The sequence below is a fragment of the Pelecanus crispus genome, chromosome 15 (genome assembly GCF_030463565.1).
Source record: "Pelecanus crispus isolate bPelCri1 chromosome 15, bPelCri1.pri, whole genome shotgun sequence".
NCBI lineage: Eukaryota > Metazoa > Chordata > Aves > Pelecaniformes > Pelecanidae > Pelecanus > Pelecanus crispus.
Window position 1 is genome coordinate 2,566,683 of NC_134657.1, and position 22,139 is coordinate 2,588,821.

Here is a 22,139-nt window from a genome sequence, read left to right on the forward strand (position 1 = left end):
CGCGGGTTTACCGCGCGCAGGCTGGATTTGCTGGGCAAACTGGGACCCGGGAGCAGCGTTTCCGCTTCCTCGCAAGGTTTTGCGGCAGCCGGAGCGGGATCCGTCGCACCTGGGGTCTCCCCATGTTGCCTCCTCTCCCGGGGATGGATGGGGGGGCTGAGCTCCCCTCTCAACCCGTTTTTCCACCTCTCCCGCAGGAAAGCCTTGGGGAAAGGCCCAGGCGGAGCATCCGGACCCCCCGTGCCATGGCTTCGTCCGAGCTGCCCCCTCGCCCTGCAGTAGGTACTGTCAACCCGCCGGAGCTGGGGTTTGGGTTTTTTTTATTTTTTTGGGGGGGGGGGACACGGACGTACACGCAGCCTTGTGCAGAAAGAGGGGTGCATCGCCCGGGGGGGCACCGTCCCCGTCCCCATCGGAGCCTCGGCGGGGTCGCGCAAGCACAACGCGCTGTTGCATTTTGCGTTTTTTTGGGGGGTGATGCTCTCGCCCGTCCCCCGCGTCCCTCCCTCCTCGCTGGGGTGCACCGGGCGGGGGGGACGGCGGGTGACGCTGTTTCTGCTGGCAGGTGACCACCTCGCCCCGGAGACCCCCAGCCCCCTGCCCCAGGGGGAGGAGGACCTTGGCGAAGCCTTCGACTTCGAGGACAGCGAGGAAGAGGAGGAGGAGGAGGAGGAGGAAGACGACTCGGCGGCTGAGCCGAGCGGCGAAGCCGTCCTCCGGGCACCCCCTCGCAGGCGGCGTGCTGCCAGCTCCGGCGGCGGTGAGGAGGGCGGGCGGGGGGTCCCCGATGTCCCCACCGCGTCCCCTTCGGGTGCCCAGGGTGGCACCGCTGCAAGCCGGGGTGCCGACGCCATTTCGCTTTGCTTTTCCTCTCTGCAGACGGGCTGGTGCCGGAGACCCAGGAAGGGTATGTGGGGTTTTGGGGGGGGGATGCGGAGGGGTTTTGCATGCCTCAAAAGGGAAAACACAGCTTTGGGGTTTGTGTGTCCCCCCCATTTGGCACGCTGCAGCCTGGCGCCGTGCCTCAGTTTCCCCAACTTCTCGCCATTGCTTGCGAAAGGGGGTGCAAGCAGGAGAGCCCCGGGGTTTTGGGGTGCGCCCGGCAGCTCTGGGGATCTGTGGGGGCTTTGGGTGCCATCGGGGGTCTGTCGTTAACTGGATGGTGGGGGCTTCCTCCAGCCCTTGGGTGAGGAAACCCCGCGGGATGGGGGTTCAAAAGCGGCTGGTGTTCGCCCCAGCTGCAGATTTGGGGGGAAAAGATGCAAATTTGGGGGGAAAAGATGCAAATCTGGCTGCAAGGAGAGCTTGTCCCCGCCGGCGGAGCAAGCACGGGGTGCAGCGAGAGGGGCAGGACCCCCACCTGGGATGGGGACCCTCTCCCCGTGCTCCCTGATGCCGATGCGTCCTCCTGCCCTCCAGCAGCGCACGGTCTGAGGCTAAAAAAGCCATTTTGGGGTTTTTTTGCATTGTGGCCCTAAAACCCGAGCGCTCCCCCCCCAGATCCGCGAGGAAGCAGACATGCCGTGGGGGGGACATGGTGCAAGCTTTGTTCTGTGCTCGTGAAGCCCTGTAATGGGAAGGGGGGTGAGGGGCCTGGCTGCACCCCATCCGGGGGGTTTGCACCCCATCCTGGGGGTTTGCACCCGATCCGGGGGGTTTGCACCCCAGGGTGCTCCCTGACCCCCTTCCCCGCAGGCTGCCAGCGGGGGTGAGCAATGGGGAGGCTGGTGGAGACCCCCACATTGGTGCCCAGACCTGGAAGAGGAAAAGCAGCCGCCGAGGTGGGTTAAAAGGCCAGGAAAAAAAAAAAAAACAAACCAAACCAAACCCTGCCAAGGCTTGGGAAGGATTTCTCCATCCTGGCTCGATCCTTGGGTGACCTGAGTCCCCGGGGGGGGTTTGTCCCCCCAAAGGTGAGCGCTTTGAGTTCCCAGCAGTGGAGGACGATGTGATCTACGACGATGTCCCCTGCGAAACCCTGGATGCCGAGCAGGACGGTAGGGACAGACCTTCCCTCCCCATTCCCCAGGGACCGTTGAACCCATTTTCCAGGCTGGCAAACTGAGGCACGCTCCGGGAAGGAGGCGCTCATCCTAGAAGAGGATGCGGAGGGGGAGAACCTTGGGAAAACCACTGGGATCTGGGGGGGATGAAGGCAGACGTGTTGCCAGAGGGGCTGCAAGACCCGGAGGATTTGGGGCATCTCCTGTGGGTCCCCGGGGAGGGGGAATTGCCTTTCTGGAAGGAAAAGGAGCTGGTTTTCGCTTGCCAGGCCCGGGGCCGGAGCACAGCCTGATCTACGAGGAGGTGCAGCGCGGCGAGGGGCCGCGGGCGGGCGAGGATTTGGGCTGGAGCTCCAGCGAGTTCGAGAGCTACAGCGAGGATTCGGGCGAGGAAACCAAGCCGGAGGCCGAGCCGGCCAAGCAGCGGGCATCCTTCCAGCCCAAGGTAACGCTTGAATTTAATTTTTTTTAATTATTATTTTCCTTTTTTTTTTTTTTTTTTTTTCTCTCCCCCCTGGGTTTGCTTGTATAAAGGCACCGGAGCGTCAAGCCCAGCTGCTCCCGCAGATGGCGAAGCAGAGGATGCTGCGGTTCCCGGGGTCACCTGGTGCAAAGCCAGCACCAAGCTTCGGGGGTTTCATTTCTTTCTTTTTTCTTCCTTCCCCCTTTTTTTTTTTTTTTCCCCTCCCTGCCTTTCCTTTTGCATTTCGGCATTGCTGGAGCGTGGCTGCTGCTTATCCCCACGCTTGCTCCCTTCCCCGCTTGAGCAAAGTCGGATTTTGGGAAGAGGCTGCCTGTACCGTGCTGCTTTGGGATGATTTCTCCTCCTCTTTTTTTTTTTTTTGGCTGCTTACCTGGATCTCTTCTCTGCCTTCTCTTGCCTCCTCTGCCTTCTCCTCCTGCCTGGTTTGCTTTGGGCTCAGCTTTCTCCAGACCTGAATAGACTAAAGGAGAGATACGCCAGGACTAAGAGGGACATCCTGGCTTTAAGAGTTGGGGGGAGAGACATGCAGGAGCTGAAGCAGAAGTACGATTGGAAGGTACTGTCCCTCCTCCGTCCCTTGTCCCCCATCCCCCAAATTTCCCAGGGAGGGGAAACAAAAAAAAAAAAAATACAAACCCTCCTGGAGTTTATCCAGGCTGAATTCATCCCAGTTTATCCACCAGAAGAGGAAAAAAAAAAATTGAGTTAAGCACCGCAAAGCTGCCTCTCGTGTCCATCTGTCTTGCAGCTCCCCGTCCTCCAGCTGCCCAAACCGTTTGCTTTTTGGGTGTTTTGTTTGTTTTTAAGGGGCGTTTGGACGAAGCGAGCTTGGATCTGAGGTAGATGGATCTGAGAAGGTTTTTTTCCCCCCCGATACGGGGTGGAAATCAGGTGGGGAAGGAGATTCTTGGGAGGTGCAGAAACTTAGCGCAAAGCCCTTCCCAGCTCCAAACCATCCAGGTTGGCGGTTTATGGCCAGTTTGGGCTGGGAAGGCGACGCCGACGTCAGCTTGGGCTAAAAATGCCGCGATTTGAGGTGTGAAAGGCCAACGCCCCCCACCCTTTGCTCTCTCGCGCATAAAACCCCGGCTGCGAGGAGGGGCTGGATGCGCTCGCGCCTCCCTTCCCTCCCTCCTCTTTGCTTTCCCTGCACGCTCCCGCTTTGCCCGCGCCTGCTTGCACGCAGCCGTGTCCCTGCGGAGGGAGGAGAGGTGCTGGAGCCTTCTTCCCGTCGGGCTGCGTGGGAAAATGGGGACCATGCTCGGGGGGATGTCCCGGAGGGGGTTGTACCGCTGCATCCGGACCCGAAATGGGGGATGATGCTCGGGGAGATGTCCCCAAGGGGGTGGTACCGCTGCATCCAAGACCCAAAATGGGGGATGATGCTCAGGGGGATGTCCCCGAGGGGGTGGTACCGCTGCATCCAAGACCCAAAATGGGGGATGATGCTCGGGGGGATGTCCCCGAGGGGGTGGTACCGCTGCATCCAAGACCCAAAATGGGGGATGATGCTCGGGGGGATGTCCCCGAGGGGGTGGTACCGCTGCATCCGGACCCAAAATGGGGGATGATGCTCGGGGGGATGTCCCCAAGGGGGTGGTACCGCTGCATCCGGACCCAAAATGGGGGATGATGCTCGGGGGGATGTCCCCAAGGGGGTGGTGCCACTGCATCCAAGACCCAAAATGGGGGATGATGCTCGGGGGGATGTCCCCAAGGGGGTTGTACCCCTGCATCCGGACCCAAAATGGGGGATGATGCTCGGGGGGATGTCCCCAAGGGGGTGGTACCGCTGCATCCAAGACCCAAAATGGGGGACGATGCTCGGGGAGATGTCCCCAAGGGGATGATACTGCTGCATCCAGACCCAAAATGGGGGACGATGCTCGGGGGGATGTCCCCAAGGGGGTGGTACCGCTGCATCCGGACCCAAAATGGGGTCCTGGTGCTGCCTTGAGCCTCCCTGTCCCTCTTGTCCCCCTGCCCAGATGACCCAGCTGATGAAAGCGGCCAAAAGTGGCACCAAGGACGGTTTGGAGAAGACCAAGATTGCGGTGATGAGGAAGGTGACGTTCCTGCACCGGAAAGAAGTGCCAGGTAAGTGGAGAACCCACCCCCCTTGCTTTTAAGAGAAAAAAAAAGCCTTTTTGAGGGTATTTTTTAAAAAACTCATTATGAATCCTTGCGGCTTTCAGCTTTTCCTGTTGCTGGTTTATTTTCTGCATTTTAAGCTCTGATTTGATTTTTTTTCACTCTTTGCATCCCCACGCAAGCTCGGTCGGTTCGGCTCGCTCCTTGCTCCAAGCACCCGTGTGTGTCCTTTTGGGAGCAGGACACTGATCCCCACCATGCCAGCACCCGTGGGTGCCCTCCATGGACACAGAGCAGGATCTACCCTGAAATACTGATTTTTTGGGGGGTGTTTTCCTAACCCTCCCGCTGTCGCGTAGGGGATGGGGAGCGGAGGAGGAGGGCGGCGGAGGCGGAAAAGCAGCCGCCTGCCCACTGGAGCTCGAGGGTCTCCCTGGAGCATCACGGGGGAGGTAGGATCCCGGCGGACGGCTTCATGGCTCAGCCAGGGCTGCCCGGGGGATCTGGCGTGTGTGTCCTGGCCTCGCTGCATGTCCCCGACGTGCCTTAGCCTCGCCAGGGTGGGGGGTTAAATGCTTTTGGGGTCCCCGGGGTGCTGGAGGGCATCCCCAGGGTGCTGCAGAGCATCCCTAGGGTGCTGGAGGGCATCTCCGGGGTGCTGCAGGTCATGCCCAGGGTGCTGGAGGGCATCCCCGGGGTGCTGGAGGGCATCCCCAGGGTGCTGCAGAGCATCCCTAGGGTGCTGCAGAACATCCCCAGGGTGCTGGAGGGCATCCCCAGGGTGCTGGAGGGCATCCCCGGGGTGCTGCAGGTCATGCCCAGGGTGCTGGAGGGCATCCCCGGGGTGCTGGAGGGCATCCCCGGGGTGCTGCAGGTCATGCCCAGGGTGCTGGAGGGCATCCCCGGGGTGCTGGAGGGCATCCCCAGGGTGCTGCAGAGCATCCCCGGGGTGCTGGAGGGCATCCCTAGGGTGCTGCAGAGCATCCCATCCCCAGGGCATGGAGCTGGGGAGAAGGAGCTGGCAGAGCCGGCAGCCAAGGGCAGCGAGCCTCCCTGCCAAAATTAGGGAAGGAAAAAGGTCACCCGGCCGCCAGCACCCTCCCCTCCAGCCCAGCCGGTCCTCCCCGTTCCCGGCTATTTATAGGCACCGGGGATGAGGCCGGGGCGGCCGTAGCGGGGCGTTGCGGCCATGTGGAAGAAGCAGCCGTCCCCGCATCGCAACGCTGCCTTGGCTCGCTCGCCCTCCTCCTCCTCAGCTGCTTCGGCCTCGGGTAAGGGATTGCCGGGCCAGGCAGCGGTCCGCTCGCCTCTCGCCTTCCCTGCTTTCCTCTGCTGCTGCTTTTGGCTGCTTTTCTCCCCGCCCCCCCCATTTTCCCTGCTTGCACCCACTCTTGAAGCGAGTACAGGGGGCTTTTCCCCCCCAGCCGAGTTGGGTTTTTGGGGACGGGGAGCCTTCCTGTCCCGTCCCCATGGGGACCTGGCTCGTCCCCGCTTGCAGCCTGACTCATGCCGGTGTCCGGTGACAGCGGCCAGAGCTTGGGGACAGGCGCTCGATGCTGGGAGGACGGGGGTCCATCTCCCCTTGCAGCTCCCAACCCACACGCAGCCCCCGCAGCATCCCAGCCGAGCGGCTGAGGGGGCTGCGGGCTCTTCTTTAGACCGCAAAAAAGTCTAAAAATTTTTTTTTTTTTTGGCATTTGGTTGGGTTTTTTTCCCCCGTAGGGGACTCGGAGGAGGAGGACACGGGTTTCCTGGAGGTCACCGTCTCCGACATGAAGCACCCGCCGCCGGAGCTGGGCCCCATGCCCGAGGGGCTGAGCCCGCAGCAGGTCGGTGCGGGGTGGGCTGGGGGTTCGGGGGGGTGCTGGAGGGGGGCACGGCTTCCCCTTGGTCCCGTGATTGAGCAACCGGGGAAAGAGCAAGTCAGCAGAAAGCGATGCCGCCGCATCAGCACTTCTGCGGCACGCTGTGCCCGCGCTGCCTCCCCCAGTCCCGTTTTTCGGGATGAGGGGAGACCACGGCTGAGCCCCGGGGCGTGGTTGCAGGTGGTACGGCGGCACATCCTGGGCTCCATCGTGCAGAGCGAGCGGAGCTACGTGGACTCCCTGAAACGCATCCTGCAGGTGGGGGACCCCCTGTTTTGGGGGGGGTCTGGCGGGGGGGCGCAGGGATGCGGGGATTCTGATGCACCGGCATCTCCCGCAGGATTACCGGAACCCGCTGATGGAGATGGAGCCGAAGGTGCTGAGCGCTAGGAAGTGCCAGGTGGTGTTTTTTCGCCTGAAGGAGATCCTGCAGTGCCACTCCATGTTCCAGATCGCCCTCGCCTCCCGCGTGGCCGAGTGGGACTCGACGGAGAAGATCGGGGACCTCTTCGTGGCCTCGGTAGGAGGAAAAGTCGGGGGGCCGCTGCCAAACCTCCCCCTGGACCCCCCTCAGCGATAGTGGAGGGGTTGGAGGATTTAAGTGATGCAGCCCCAACCTGGGGTACCACCGGGATCCTCAGCATCGCTCCAAAAATACACGAGCACCCCCACCTCCCTTTTTGGGGGAGCCCCGTGCCATCGCGGCTCTCCTCCTGCCCTCTCCCCAGTTCTCCAAGTCGATGGTGCTGGACGTCTACAGCGACTACGTCAACAACTTCACCACTGCCATGTCCCTCATCAAGAAGGCTTGTCTCACCAAACCTGCCTTCCTCGACTTCCTCAAGGTCAGCAGGACCCAAATGTGGGCGCAAGGTGCTGCTGCTCACCGTTATGGGTGAAAACTCCTCTTTTTTTTTTGCTTTTTGTCCCCACTGTAGAAGAGACAGATGGCCAGCGCCGACCGGGTCACGCTCTATGGGCTGATGGTGAAGCCCATCCAGAGGTTTCCTCAGTTCATCCTGCTCCTGCAGGTACGGGTGAGGGGTACCAGCACCCACCTTGCTTTGCACCCTATTTTTTGCAGCCGGAGTGCTGCAGGAAAGGGTTTAGCAAGGGACATGTTTTTGGGTTGGCAGCTTGGCTGCAGCTTTGGGGACTTGCCCAAGGATCATCTTCCAAGCTTTGATTTCAAAGGTGCTGAAAGCACTTCCAATTGTAACATCCCCAACAGGACTGATTTTTCTGGGGTGGGTTTTGTCCCCCATCCTTTCCCCCACCCCAGGACATGCTGAAAAACACCCCCAAGGGCCACGCGGACCGCCTGTCCCTCCAGCTGGCCCTCACCGAGCTGGAGACGTTGGCAGAGAAGCTCAACGAGCAGAAGCGCTTGGCCGACCAAGTTGCCGAAATCCAGCAGCTCAGCAAGAGCATCAGTGACCGCAGCAGCCTCAACAAGGTGGGTCCTTCAGCCTCACCTCCTCATCCTCACGATGGGTGGTGGGTTTTGGAGCTGGTGGTTGAGCTCTGCAGTTTCCACCTTCTTCACGTCGGGGTGGTGGTGGTTTGGGGGTTGGGAAGCCAGGATCCTTGTTTTCTCTTGAAAGGGCGTTGAGCAAAAGTGAATCTCGAGTCTGGCACGGGGAAATTCCCCTCAAGGGAAAAGCAAGGATAAGCTGCTGTCTCATCCGCCTGATTTTGCAATCTTTGGTGGAAAAAACAACCACCCCTAAATGAAGCTCTTGCAACACATCCTGGGCTGGGGATGGCCGTGGTGGCAAAAACCGCAGCGGAGCACCCGCCACCTCAGCCTTGGGCTCAAGATTTAGGGCCAGGGGATGAAGAGAGACCCAAAAGGGGCTGCAAAATGGCCACGGCGGTCTTTCAGGGCTCTGCTGTCTTGGTGGTTGGGTGTTCAGGGTGCAAAGGGCTTTTGCCTCGTGCAGCCTCAGAGCCCATTGCACAGCCGTCTCTGCAGAGCTCAGGGCTGTGCACGCTCCTGGCTGGAGGCAAATCCTTGCAACCCAAATTTTGGGGCAGGAGGTTTGTGAGAGCCCCCAGGCTGAGCAACCCCCCCTGCCTGCTCCATCCCCTCCGCAGCTGCTGAGCTCGGGGCAGCGGCAGCTCCTGCTCTGCGAGACGCTGACAGAGACAGTGTACGGCGACCGGGGGCAGCTCATCAAGTCGAAAGAACGGAAGGTTTTCCTCCTCAACGACATGCTGGTCTGCGCCAACATCAACTTCAAGTACGTGCCGGCAGCCCCGGACCCCAAAATCACTTCGCAAAGCGTCGCCGTAGTGACCTTCCCCACCTTGATTTTGGGCTGAGTGGGTTTTGCTAGCTCTACCCCAAAGGCTTTTAAAACCACCCCACCTTGTTTTGGAGGGGGAAGCCACCTGGTTTGGGGTTGCTTTGCTCCCCACTTTTTGCATGCCTCCATCTTTTTGCATCCCCCATCCCTGGTCCTGGAGCTGGTGTGGGGTCTGGGAACCTGCTGGGACCGCAGGGCTTGGTGGAGGTTGCTGCTGCAAAGGGAAAAACCCTCCTTGAGCTCCCCATAATACCTCTTTATTAATCATTTTTCCCCTCTTCCAGGCCAGTGAACCCAGGGTAGGTGTCGAGCGTGGTCTGCTGTGGTTGCGTGCCCCAAGTTTGGGGGTGCAGGCATGCACAGTGTGCGGCGTGGGGTTGCAAATGGGGCTTGGCTCGCAACGTGCATTTCGCAAGGGCTTGCAGGGGAAGCCGCGGCACCTGCTGATTTATTTACATATATTTGTCGCATCCTCCCTCGGCAGAGGCCAGCTGGAAATTAGCAGCCTGGTGCCCCTGGGTCCCAAATACGTGGTGAAGTGGAGCACGGCCCTCCCGCAGGTACAGGTGGTGGAGGTGGGGCAGGACAGCGGTGCCTACGACAAGGACAACGTTGTCATCCACAACGCCGGCGCCAAGAAGCACGTGCCAGCCGGGCAGGCTTCGCACAGTGAGCACCCATCCCTTGAGCTGCTGTTGGGCTGGTTTCAGTGGGGTGGGATGGAGCATCCTCCATGGACCTTTTTTTTTTTTTTCTTTCCCCCCTCCATTTGTGTGCCCAAGATAAAGTCTACCTGGGGCCACCGCGGCTCTTCCAGGAGCTGCAAGACCTGCAGAAGGACCTGGCGGTAGTGGAGCAGATCACCCTTCTCATCAGCACCTTGCACGGCACCTACCAGGTACCTACGTACCAAAGCATAGTCAAACTCATGATGTGGGGAGAACCAAGCTTGGGCGCTTTGCAATAACCACGCAGTTCCTCGGGGACCGCTGGACACCTCATCCTCCTGAGCCCCATGGATGAAATTTGGGGATGATTCAGGCTTATTTTGGAGCTACTTCCATGATGTATGACTTCTCCCCCCAGAACCTGAACATGACGGTGGCCCAGGACTGGTGTTTGGCCCTGCAGAGGATGATGAAGGTGAAGGAGGAGGAGATCCACTCCGCCAACAAGTGCCGCCTCCGTCTCCTGCTGCCCGGGAAGCCAGACAAGTGAGTTTGCAGATCACGGGCGGGCTCTTCCCACCCTGGGGAGGAGGAGGCTGAAGACCAACCTGGTGATGCTTTCCCTATGCAGGTCTGGCCGCCCCATCAGCGTCATGGTGGTCTTCATCACTCCAAACCCCCTGAGCAAGATCTCCTGGGTGAACCGCCTGCACCTGGCCAAGATAGGACTGCGTGAGTAGCCCTGCGGCATGCTGCTTGCCGTCACCCTTGCTTTGAAAAGCCAAATTTGGGAGCAGAAGAGCGGTTTGCTTCGCCCCGAGCGTCCCACTGCAAAACGGGACAGGGGAAAAAGTTCAGAGCAAGGCGTTGGAGAACATTTTGGGGATTTGCATGCTGGAAATGATGGGAATCGGTAATTCTGGCTCAAAATGCTTTGCATTTTGCTGCTCTCGGGTGGCATCTCTGGGATAGCGTTGTGTGGTGGTGGATTTGCGTTGGCTCTCGTGCCGCCGGTGTTGGGGCCGACCCCTTTTCTGTGAAAGGGGGTGAATAAGCAAGGGAGAAGCCACCCCTCCTGCCACTTCCCTATCCCTATTCCTATTTAATTCCAACAGCCACTGCAGAAAAAAAAAAAAAAAAGCTGTTTAATGGAAGAAAGAAAAAAAAAAATCATTTGAAAACCTATTTGAGCGCTCAGATCCCCCCAGGCTGGAAGGATTTTTGATTCTCTCGGTTTTAACAGTATATATGGGTTTTTTTTGGTTTTTCTTTTTCTCTTTTTTTTTTTTTTTTTTTTTTAATCTGGGATGCCTGGGGGATAATCCTGTATCCACAAGTTAGAAATGAAAACACATTAAAGCCTAATGTGAAGAAAAACATTAGGGTGGATTTTTTTTCCCCCCTTTATATACATAGATATTATTGGGGTTTGGGGGCTTCTTTTGGAACCGCTCGAGGTGGTTGCTCGGCTGCGTGCTGCGGTGGGGTGCAATGGTTTGGAGGGGAGGGGTGAGATGTGCCCCAGGTCTGCAGAGGATGGTGGTTTAGGGTTGGAGGTGAGAGCCCTGCACCCCAAATTACTAATTTTGGGGTCCCATTGGGGAGGGGAGAGATGCTGGGGGGTCCTCGATCTCTTCTGCTCGCTGCAGGGGAGGAAAACCAGCCGGGCTGGCTCTGTCCCGACGAAGACAAGAAGAGCAAAGCTCCTTTCTGGTGCCCCATACTCTCCTGCCACATGCCCGCCTTCTCCTCCAAGGCCCTCGATCTGCAGGTAAGAGTGACGGCCAACCTCTTCCCCAACCCCGCAATACCTCCTTCCCCTTTACATCCATCTTTTTGGGGGGGAATGAAGACAGAAATCCCACGGTGGGTGAGCTGGACGGGATGGGCCGCACCGGTTGCAAAGGCAGAAATCAGTGCAATCCATCCTGGAAAATTGAAAATACAAGCTGGGCTTTGGCTGGATCCCAAATTTTTGGGGCGTGCACCGATACCCTGCACGTGTTGGGGTAATTTGGGGGTGTTACGGCCCCCCCCCATACCCCGGTCTTTCCTGCAGCTTGGCACCGCAGTGCACAACCCCGTCCAGTCCTCGTTGCTGGGCTTCTCCGCCGTCAGCACCTCGCTGCCGCAGGGCTACCTCTGGGTGAGCAAAACACCCCCAAAACGGGGCAAAAGCCACGGGGTTTGGGTCGCGCTGGCTGCGACCCCCCCTCTCCAGCGCTCGTGGCTGCTGCTGACACCCGTTGTCTGGTCGCTGCAGGTTGGAGGGGGCCAGGAAGGCGCAGGGGGGCAGGTGGAGATCTTCTCCCTCAACCGCGCCGTGCCACGGACAGTGAAATCCTTCCCGGTGGCTTCGCCGGTGCTGTGCATGGAGTACATCCCCGAGGCGGGCGAGGGGGAACCGGCGGGCAGCCAGGAGCCCCGCCCGGCCACCGAACAGCCCCCCGCGTCCCCCGCATCCCACCGTGTGCTTGGGGTTGCGGGACGGCAGGTGAGCCCACATCTTCCGCACCCCTCCTTTGGGTGCAATGGCCAGCACCGAACCTCGAGGACCGGGATGATCTCCGGCATCTCCCCCTCCGTTCCCTCCCCAGCATCGCGGTCTACGGCAGCGTGGACACGGGGACGCAGTGCTTGCTGACCTGCAAAAGCCCCGGCATGCAACCCGTCCTCTGCCTGAAGCACAGCCCCGAGTACCTGTTTGCGGGGTTGCAGGATGGGACCGTGGCCGCCTACCCCAGGAGCAACGGTGAGGGCACCCCCTGCGTGCTTTCGGATGAGCTTTTGGGTGGGACACCCTAAAAAACAGGGAGCAGGAGGCTCTTCGCGCCAGTGAGATGTGCTGGCTGCTAAAATGGCGATAAATCTCCATTTTTCTCTCCCCCTCCCCATTTCATTCTTCCCTTTGCAGCCCAGGGGGGAGAAAAAAAAAAAACCAAACTATTTTGCATTGCCAGGATGATTGCAAGAGGGGGCTCGGTTTGGGGGGAAACGTGGAAAATGGTCCCGGCAAGGGGTTGATAGCCCAGCAAAAGGTTTTGCTCGGAGGGTGGTTGCGCTCTGGAGCTGTGGGAAGGGTCCGATGTCGGGAAGCACAAGGAATCCTTAGAGCTTTGGGCTTCAAAAAAAAAAAAAAAAAAAAAAAGTCACCTTTTTGGTGCTAGAAACCGAGCTGACCCCCTCCAAACCTCATCCATGCAAAAGCCCTCTCCTTTTTAAACCTGATTTGGGGTTTTATTGCCCCTGGTTCCAGCTCAGCCCAAGGCTGCAGCTCGCTCAAAGCCTTCCTCCCAGGGACTCCTCGCCTGGGCTGTTAAATTCCTTTGCTTCATCGCTAGAGGGTAGGAAAGAGCCTCAAATAATGCGCTGCGCTGGCCTAATTTTGGGCAAACCCCCTTATTTGCTCTGAGAGAACCTGCGGCGAGCAGCACCCAGGCCAGCCCGGAGCCAGTAAAGCCACTTAAATTGCATTTTTGGGGTGCTGCACATCCCCTTTCCCACCTTACGGCAACCGTGCAAGCCAATTAATGAAGTGGCTTTGATTTAAACTCAATTGCATACATGCACGTTGAAGGCAGTAAGCTGCTGGCAGGGCAGCAGGGTGAGGTTTTTAATCTTATCCCCGTCTTTTTGGAAGGAAAAAGCTTTCCTGAAATAGCTCGTTTTTAGGGGAAAATTAGGATTTGCTGAAAGGCGGCTTGGTTGCGAACTCCTGCTGATGGGAGCAGAGGTCCGAGCGCCCAAAGGGCTCTTTTATCCCTTGGATCCTGTGGTTTGATTTTAAAAAAAATTGCACTGGAAATTTGAAAAAGGAGAGCGATTACCAATTGAAGCTGCTCAGCCACCGCCGGTGGCCGATTCATCCAAATCCAGATCGGATGCTGTTCACAGACACACTCCAGATCGGCCCCGGATGAATCGGCGCTGGAGGGTTGCTTCAAGAGCAAATAAATTAAAAAAAAAAAAAAAAAAAAGTGTGTGGGGGGGTAATTTTTGGCTTTTGCAGCGACGAACGTGCCCGAGTGGTGCAGGTGGCTCAGTTGTTTGCTGCTAAAAAGCTGTTTGCACGGGGGCAGAGGGGCTGTGGGGGGTTGCAACTGGGGGTGCGAGCTCCCCCCCATCCTTTTGGTCGTGGCACTAAGATGCTCGGAGGCATTCGAGGTGGCACTGGGGACACGAGGGGTTTGCAGCCGACCCCAGCAGCCATGTAGGGGGGGTTAAACTGCATCAAAAGATGCTTTTTTTTCGGTTTTGCTGAGCATCCTCTTGCCCCCCCCCGCCTCAATCCCGGCATCTCTGCTCCAGGGGGGCTGTGGGACGCGGCGGAGCAGCCCACCCGCCTGGCTGTGGGTACCGGCCCCGTGCGAGCCCTCCTGACGCTGGATGAGACCCTCTGGGCCAGTTGCGCCAACCAGGTCACCGTCCTCAACGCCACCAGCCTGCGGGCGCAGGTAGGGAGCGTCGGCGGGACCGCTGTGCTGCACCCGCTTTGGGGGGGGGGTCACACCGGTTGGAGCCCCAAAGGATGCACACGGGCACGTCGCTGCCTGCGCAATGCCCAAAACAACCTTTTTTCGCTGCTTTCCGTCGCTTTTGGGTCCCTTCCCTCCGACATCGGGTCGCAGGAGGAGGATGCTGAGGCACCTCCCGCAGCTGCATAAAAAGGGAATGCTGAATAGTTCCTTTTTTTTAAAAAAAAAACCACCAACAAAACCCACCTTTCTCCCGCCTTTAATTTTCACATTTAGTGCCCAAACTTAGTTTGCATGTATTAGCTGTCGTAAATCCAGCCTAACGGCGGTGCCGGGGATGAATAATGCATCAGGGACTGGATTCGTTTTCAGTCTCTGATTTTATTTATGACAGGAGTCGGGTGGGAATTTTTGCAGAAGGAAAGGAATGGGGGAGGAAAAAAGTGGTGGTGGGGGGAAAATGCTGGGGGATGTCGTAAATAGTATTTGATGGAGAGCTGTGTGATATGGTCTTGGGTCTGGATGGGAACTGGCGACTTGGGAATAAACCATCAGGGAATAAATCCCATGTGGGGTGGGGAGCAAGGGGGACATCACCTAAAAGTCTCTGTCCACCCCCATTTTGTGCAAGCTTTTTGGGGGGATGCTCTATGCCGCGCCTCCCCAAAAAGGGGATCGATACCTGCTCCTTTGGGAGTTTTTTGGGTGGGTGGTGGTTTTTGGGGTTGGTTTTTTTTTTTTTTTGTCATATAGAGCAAATTTCAAAGGAAAAAATGTTTCAAAGCCATAGGGGAAATGAAGGCGCAGTTGCTGTGTGCAGGTTTCTCCCCAAGTGATTTAAATCCTTCGATGCTAACAGGAGTTTTTATGTTGGGAAATCTGCAGCAGGGGCGATTTTTGATGCAGAAAGGTGTTTTTCCTGCGGTTTGCCTCCTGTGCCTGCTAGGGAAATGCTCCAGCGAGGAGCCTGGGAAGCAGATGGACCAGCCTGTGATCCCCAAACAGCTCTTGCAGGGGAGCTGAGCCTTTGATCATCCATTTTGGGGGTTGGAGGGAAGCAGGAAGGTCTCGTCCCATCTTGGGATGGATTTTGCAGATGCATCTAGTCTGGGAAATGAGTCTTTTAAAGGAGGGAAAAAAACCTGGAGGGGTGGGAAAGGCTGTATTATCATCCGAAAAACCCCAAGAGGGGTTTGGAGGTGGGCTGGTTTCAGTGGCCTCTGCCCAAGCCAGAGCTGGCGAGGAGGAATGGGACCTCAGGGTCACTCTGGTCCCCTCCGCATGCAGGTTTGCAGCCCTAAAGCAGCTCCTGGAGAGAGCCTTCAGCTAGCAGCAAGTTTAGGGAGTGTCCTGGTTTCGGCTGGGATAGAGTTAATTTTCTTCTTAGTAGCAGGCACAGTGCTGTGTCTTGGATTTAGTAGAAGAATGTTGATAACACGCTGATGTTTGAGTTGTTGCTCAGTACTGCTTATGCCAGTCAAGGACTTTTCAGCTTCCCATGCTCTGCCAGGGGCACAAGAAACTGGGAGGGGGCACAGCCAGAATAGTTGATCCCAACTGCCCAAGGGCCATTCCATACCATACGGCGTCATGGGCAGTATAGAAACTGGGGGGGTTGGCCGGGGAGCAGCGATCGCTGCTGGGAACTGGCTGGGCATCGGTCGGCGGGCGGTGAGCAATTGCATTGTGCATCACTTGCTTTGGATATTATTATTGTTATTATCATTATTATATTGTTATTATTATTATTTTACTTTATTTCAATTATTAAACTGTTCTTATCTCAACCCAGGAGTGTTTCTCACTCTCACTCCTCCGATTCTCTCCCCCATCCCAGCGGGGCAGGGGCAGTGAGCGAGCGGCTGCGTGGTGCTGAGCTGCTGCCTGGGGCTGAGCCACGACAGGGAGCAACCCTTTTGATTTCCTTTTTGCGATTCCCCTTTTTGGCAGCAAACCTTCGAGGCCCACCCGGACGCGGAGGCCAGCGTCACACACATGATCAAGGCGGGCAGCGGGGTCTGGATGGCCTTTTCCTCGGGCTCCTCCATCCGCCTCTTCCACACCGAGACACTGGAGCATCTGCAGGAGATCAACATTGCCACCAGGACCACCTTCGTCCTGCCGGGTGAGCCCCCTTTCCCCCGGCTCTTAACTGCAGTTAATGGGCAAGTTGGGGCATCAGCCCATAGACGCGCTGCTTTGCTTTATGGCTGTGCTGATTTGCAGAGAAACCGTGCAAGGAATTTTTCTGGTTAATGGTGTAAAGGTTTGAGCTTGGACCTCTGGGGTCTCTCCTCACTGACTGTGGAGATGGAGCTGGTGGCATCTTTGTGCCCGTGCGTGCATCCATGCATCCCATCTTTGCGCCTGTGCATGCATCCATGCATCCCATCTTTGCACCTCTGCTCCTGTGCGTGCACCTTATCTGTGCATCGAACCCTTGCACATGTGTGTGCAGCCACTCACTCTGTCCATGCATCCCATCTTTGCGCCCGTGCGTGCATCCATGCATCCCATCTTTGCACCTGTGCACACATCCATGCATCCCATCTTTGCACCTCTGCTCCTGTGCATGCACGTACCTTATCTGTGCACCGAACCCTTGCATATGTGTGCATCCACTCACTCTGTCCATGCATCCCATCTTTGCACCTCTGCTCCTGTGCATGTACCTTATCTGTGCACTGAACCCTTGCACATGTGCGTGCATCCACTCACTCTGTCCATGCATCCCATCTTTGCCCCTATGCGTGCATCCATGCGTCCCATCTTTGCACCTCTGCTCCTGTGCATGTACCTTATCTGTGCACTGAACCCTTGCACATGTGCGTGCATCCACTCACTCTGTCCTTGCACCCATCTTTGTGCCCGTGCGTGCATCCATGCATCCCATCTTTGCATCTGTGCACCCCATCCTTGCACCCACCTTTGCACCTGTGCATGCAGCCACATATCGCATCTTTGCACCTCTGTGCACCCCATGCTTGCACATGTGCTTGCATCCATGCATCCCATCTTTGCACCTCTGCTCCTGTGCGTGTACCTTATCTGTGCACTGAACTCTTGCACATGTGCGTGCATCCACTCACTCTGTCCATGCATCCCATCTTTGCCCCTATGCGTGCATCCATGCGTCCCATCTTTGCACCTCTGCTCCTGTGTATGTACCTTATCTGTGCACTGAACCCTTGCACATGTGCGTGCATCCACTCACTCTGTCCTTGCACCCATCTTTGTGCCCGTGCGTGCATCCATGCATCCCATCTTTGCATCTGTGCACCCCATCCTTGCACCCACCTTTGCACCTGTGCATGCAGCCACATATCGCATCTTTGCACCTCTGTGCACCCCATGCTTGCACATGTGCTTGCACCCATGCACCCATGCATCTTTTGCACTTCTGTGCCTCCTTGCATGCATCCACGCATCCCATCTTTTGCACCTCTGTGCCTCCTTGCATGCATCCACACGCCCCATCTTTGCGCAGTGCCTGCATCCTTGCAGCCCATCCTTGCACCCGTGTGCATCCTTGCACCCATCTTCATCCCCATGCATGCATCCTTGCACCCATGCATGCATTCATGCATGCACCCCACTGCCATTGCCCCGTGCACCCTGTTTTCCCCAGCTCACCCTCTAGAACCATCTCCCAGCCACGTCCACCCATCCTGCTCTCACCCGCCCCGGGCTTGCAAGGTTGTCTCCCCCGTTGTTCCAGCTACAGAGCAACATAATTGCGTAATTAGTTATAAGCATGATATTCATGTAACTCGCTTTTTCTTTTTTTTTTTTTTATTCTTTTTTTTTTTTTTTAGGGCATGTTAAAATATTTATCACTTCCTTTTCTTCCTGAGCGAGTGAGTGTTGGGTATTAATGCGTTTTTGAACTCACGCTCCCTCATCCTTTTTAACTCGACAGGTCATTAATAAAGTTCTCCCGGAGAAACCGGAGCTGCATCTCCGCAGATATATTGCTTTGCCGAGTCCGACGCCGTGCAGTGCTAAGTCCCGGTGATAAAATATTCAGTTGCCCATTAGAAGTCTCACTTTTTTTTTTTTTTTTGGCGCGCGTTCCTCTTTTTATTTATTTATATTTGTAGCACTCTCCCTGGCATGGAGACCTTCATGCAAAGACGCTGCTTGGTTTTTGGGGGGCTCTGGAGAGCGTTCCTCATGAAAAAATCCACTGGCGATGGGTTATCTGGGAAGATGCTGCTGCAAAATCATCCCTCACCCTCTTTTTAAATTTTTTTCTTTCTTCTCTTGTAGGTCAAAAACATGTCCGTGTCACCAGCCTCCTCATCTGCCAGGGTTCGCTCTGGGTGGGCACCGACCAGGGCATCATCGTGCTGCTGCCCGTGCCCCGCTTGGAGGGCATCCCCAAAATCACCGGTGAGCACCAAAAAACCCCCTCCCTACGTGGATGCAGCCTTATGTTTGGACTCGTTTTTAGCAAAACCCCTCCTTTTTTTTTTTTTTTTTTTTGGCAGGAAAAGGCATGGTGTCCCTCAACGGGCATGGTGGCCCCGTGGAGTTTTTGGCGGTGGCGTTGAGCACCCTGGCCCCCGACGTGCTAAAGGGCAACCAGGAGGAGGAAGGGGAGGGTGAGGAAGAGAAACCCCCGGAGCTGGATGGCCCCCCGCCTCGGGAAATGAGAAAAAAAGGGATTTTATTACAATATCGCCTCCGATCCACCTCCCACCTCCCCGGGCAACTGCTGTCGGTGCGGGAAGCGCCGGTCGGCGGCACGCCGGCACACACCGAGGAGGACGGCTCCATCTACGAGATGGCTGATGACCCCGACGTCTGGGTGCGGAGCCGACCCTGCGCCCGCGACACCTCCCGCAAGGAGATCTCCTCGGTGGCCATCGTTTCGGGGGGTCGGGGTTACCGTAACTTCAACGCTGAATCGCCGCGCCGGGGCGGCGATGCTGACAGCACCCTGCTCATCTGGCAGGTCCCACTGATGCTATAGCACCCCGGGACCCCCCACCCACCCGGCACCTACCTCAAAAAGCCACCCAAAAGCTGCCGGGGGTGGTCCTGCCCTGGGTGCATCACCCTGTATATTTTTTAAGGAGGGAAAAAAAACCTGAAAAACGGGATCTTTTCCCCCGCAAAACCAGCTTGCACGTGGGGATAGGGGAGTTTTTAACGGTGGGAGCGGCGACCTCCCTGCGGGCTTTGGAGGTGCCGGCTCGTCGGCCGAAGGCGTCTGTGTGTCTGCGTGTGAATATCTATATATATATAAATATATATATAAATATGATGTATATTATTACCTGTATAAAGAAGGAATCTGTATATATTGGGGCACTTGGAGATGCAGAAATAGCGGTGGGAGCGCTCAGTGGGTGCCGGCTGTGCTGAAACAGGGGTTTCGCTGAAATAGCCATTTTTTTGACTGTGAATCGAGGGAATTATGGTACCAAATAACCTGTTTTTTTGGGATCTGAGTACGCACGGTTTCCAGATGAAAGGAAATTTTGGGAGCATGGAAATAAATCCTATAGGAATCGGCATGTTTCCTTGCAGTATTTTGTAACCTGGTTTGGCTTCGGGTGCAAATGCATCCTTTCCCTTGCTTCAGTGACAGCATCCCAAGGGGTTAATATACCCCCTTGGAGCTTTACATGCTCGAAAGTCAATAGGAAGCCCCCAAATTCCCTTTTTTCCCCCCCAGAAATGGTGTGGGATGGAGGGAAAATGGGCAGAAGGATGTACCCCATCACCTGCATCACTGGTACCCAAAGCTCTCTCCATCCTCGACGGAGAAACCTGGGGCCAGGAAGGTGGAAACTTGTCCGAGGAGTAAATCAATTTATAACGCGATCTTCTAACTGGCTTCAATTTGATTTTCATTTGTAGCATTACAATTATCAGATTGATATCCCCGACTGCTCAACCTTGAAATGGGACGGCGTGGCTCCTGCTGTCGGGGAGCGAAGATTATCCGCCTTACGCCGATTGCTGAGTATTTTTCTAATTAGCCATCAAATGCGCTTTGCTGGGTTTTCCTTTCTTTGCCCTTAAAGTCTTTTCTGATTAAGTTTTCTCCCCATCTCAGCTGCGTGAAACAGCACGAAGAAGGTGGCCAAGTCTCCGGACCAGCCGTGCAGCATGCCGCAGCCGCCGGACCATGAGCATCCTCGTGAGCATCAGTGATGCCCATGGGAAGGGTGTCGAGGAGCTCGTGGCTTTTTCCACCCTTTTTTCCCATTTTCCTTTGCAATTTTGCCACCTTTGGGGTCGGTGTGCAAGGAAGGAGGTGGTTCTCAAGGGATATCGCCCCATGGCAGGGTAGGGAGTTCGCATGACTGCAACTGCACAGTTAAAAAGAAATATATATATTTATTGCAATGCTGTATGTAACGCCACCCATGGAGTTTGCACTTTATTTAGCAAGAGGATGTTATAAAAACAATTTATGGGACCCCAGATGCCATCCCTCCAGGTTCTCTGGCCCGCGCCGGCCACCTCAGCTACAATTTCATTTAAAATACCCCAAAACGAGGATGCTACGTTGAGCTGTGCTGCTGCTTTCGAAGCATGGAGGAGACGCCGCTGCAGATGTTTTCACCCCGTGCGTGGCCCGACGGCACCGGGAGGCTGCTCTACCACCTTGGATTATTTTTTCCTCCTCGTCCCAAATTAATGTCCTTTAGCTAATGAGGATGTTTCTCGTGCTGCCTGCTAACGGTGGGTATTGCGCTCCCGAAAGGAGAGGGGAACCGTCAGAGCCGATGGGGTTCGTTGCTGTGTTATTAACGCAAGCATGGTCCAACCCCAAGCCCACCCCATTTGGGGACAGCCCCCGGGCAGGGCCACCGCCTTCTCCCACGCATGGGTGGCAAATCTTTTCTGTTTTAACCACAAAGTGCGTTTAATGCATTAAATGCAAATATTTCTGTGCTGGTACCCTTCAGAAGAAGCTTTTTGCAAAAGTTGAGCCTGCTCCCCCTCATCCAAGCTGGGATGGATGTCCTGCACCAAGATTCATCTTCCCAAGCTTATTATTATTGTTATTGTTGTTATTATTGTTATTATAATATTTTTTATTTATTATTCCCCTTTTTTCTTCTTGATACTCTCTGTATCGATCCCTTCCTCCAGACCCATTATCTCACCCAGATGCTAACATGCCAGGGCAGCCCGCGAGCTCGTTGCAGGCAGTTTGCAAACTCCCAGCAAATGCTATTAAGCAGAAGGCTCCCTTTAATGTCTGCGCCAACAAAAATGAATATATAAAACCCTAGAGCTCTGGTTTAGGGAAGATTTTTTTGCTTGTTCTCTGAAAGATGCTACCTAGGGAGCTGCAAGGGGCTTGGGACAGCCCCCGCTGGCTTTGGAGAGCTTGTGGTGGGGAGGTTGGGCTTCAAATGGAGATTTTTTTCTACCTTGAAGGATTAGAAATTGTTGGAGGCGTGGTTTCTTTTTTCTTTCAGATGTGTTTAAAGGAGAAGGCTCATAACCCTTGTCCCAGGGGGATGCATCATGCAAGGAGCAGCTCATACGCGAGCATCCTTGCAGCTGCGTTTGCAACTTTCTGGTCCATGGAAGATGAGAAGAGGCGTTTGCTGTGCCAGCATGGCCAAAACCAGGTATGGACAATGGGGACCTTCTTCCACGATGCTTTTAATCCCTGAGGATGCAGGAGCCTCCACCCAAATCAGGCTCTTTGCCCATCCGTACACAGCTGGAGTTATCCTTGCCCACCTTCCTCCTCCTCCATCCCCTTCATTTGGCACCAAGCCCGGCCCAGAGCCCAGTGGCCGATAGTCTTCAGCCCTCACCTGTGTTGCAAAGAGGATGGAGAGCGATGGCCTCATGAGCAGCTGCTGTCCTAGAGCCTCCCCGAGTGATTGAAAAAGCTCCTCCTGGTTTGGGCTGGCCAGTGGCCAACGCCGCACAGCTCTCCCCAGCCAGGGGATTAAGGATGTTCCAGTTGTGCTCTTGGCTGAAGGTCAGGGAATGAATTGTGCATGGCCATGCTTTCTACCTTGGAGCATGGTGTGGGTGGGTAGGGAGTCATGGATGTGCCATGGTCCAGGTCCTGTGGTGGGACTGTGGCTCGGCCACCAGCCCGGAGGGCAGTTGTGGGTCCTTGGGATGAGCCCTTGATGTGGGAAAAGGTGTGGAGATCTCGGTGGGGTCCCTTGGTTTTCCTGGAGAGGAATGTTCCTGGGTTGAGCCATGGTGACATGTCCCAAAGGTGCCATGGCGGCATCTCCCAGGGTTGCTGTG

General features: G+C 56.3%; 1 protein-coding gene across 1 annotated transcript; it reads left to right on the plus strand.

The window, feature by feature from the left end:
* The first annotated feature begins 245 nt into the window (after nt 1–245).
* On the plus strand, nt 246–18,870 carry ARHGEF10L (Rho guanine nucleotide exchange factor 10 like). Its single transcript, XM_075721488.1, is given in 27 exon segments — nt 246–282; nt 566–760; nt 880–907; nt 1,696–1,781; nt 1,914–1,997; nt 2,273–2,448; nt 4,476–4,584; nt 6,301–6,407; nt 6,624–6,701; nt 6,784–6,963; nt 7,172–7,288; nt 7,382–7,474; nt 7,726–7,899; nt 8,541–8,686; nt 9,237–9,421; nt 9,535–9,650; nt 9,839–9,966; nt 10,052–10,152; nt 11,070–11,191; nt 11,480–11,566; nt 11,684–11,875; nt 11,877–11,914; nt 12,018–12,172; nt 13,729–13,874; nt 15,846–16,020; nt 18,165–18,287; nt 18,386–18,870. Coding segments are annotated over 27 exon segments (3,663 nt in total).
* The last annotated feature ends 3,269 nt before the right edge of the window (nt 18,871–22,139 follow it).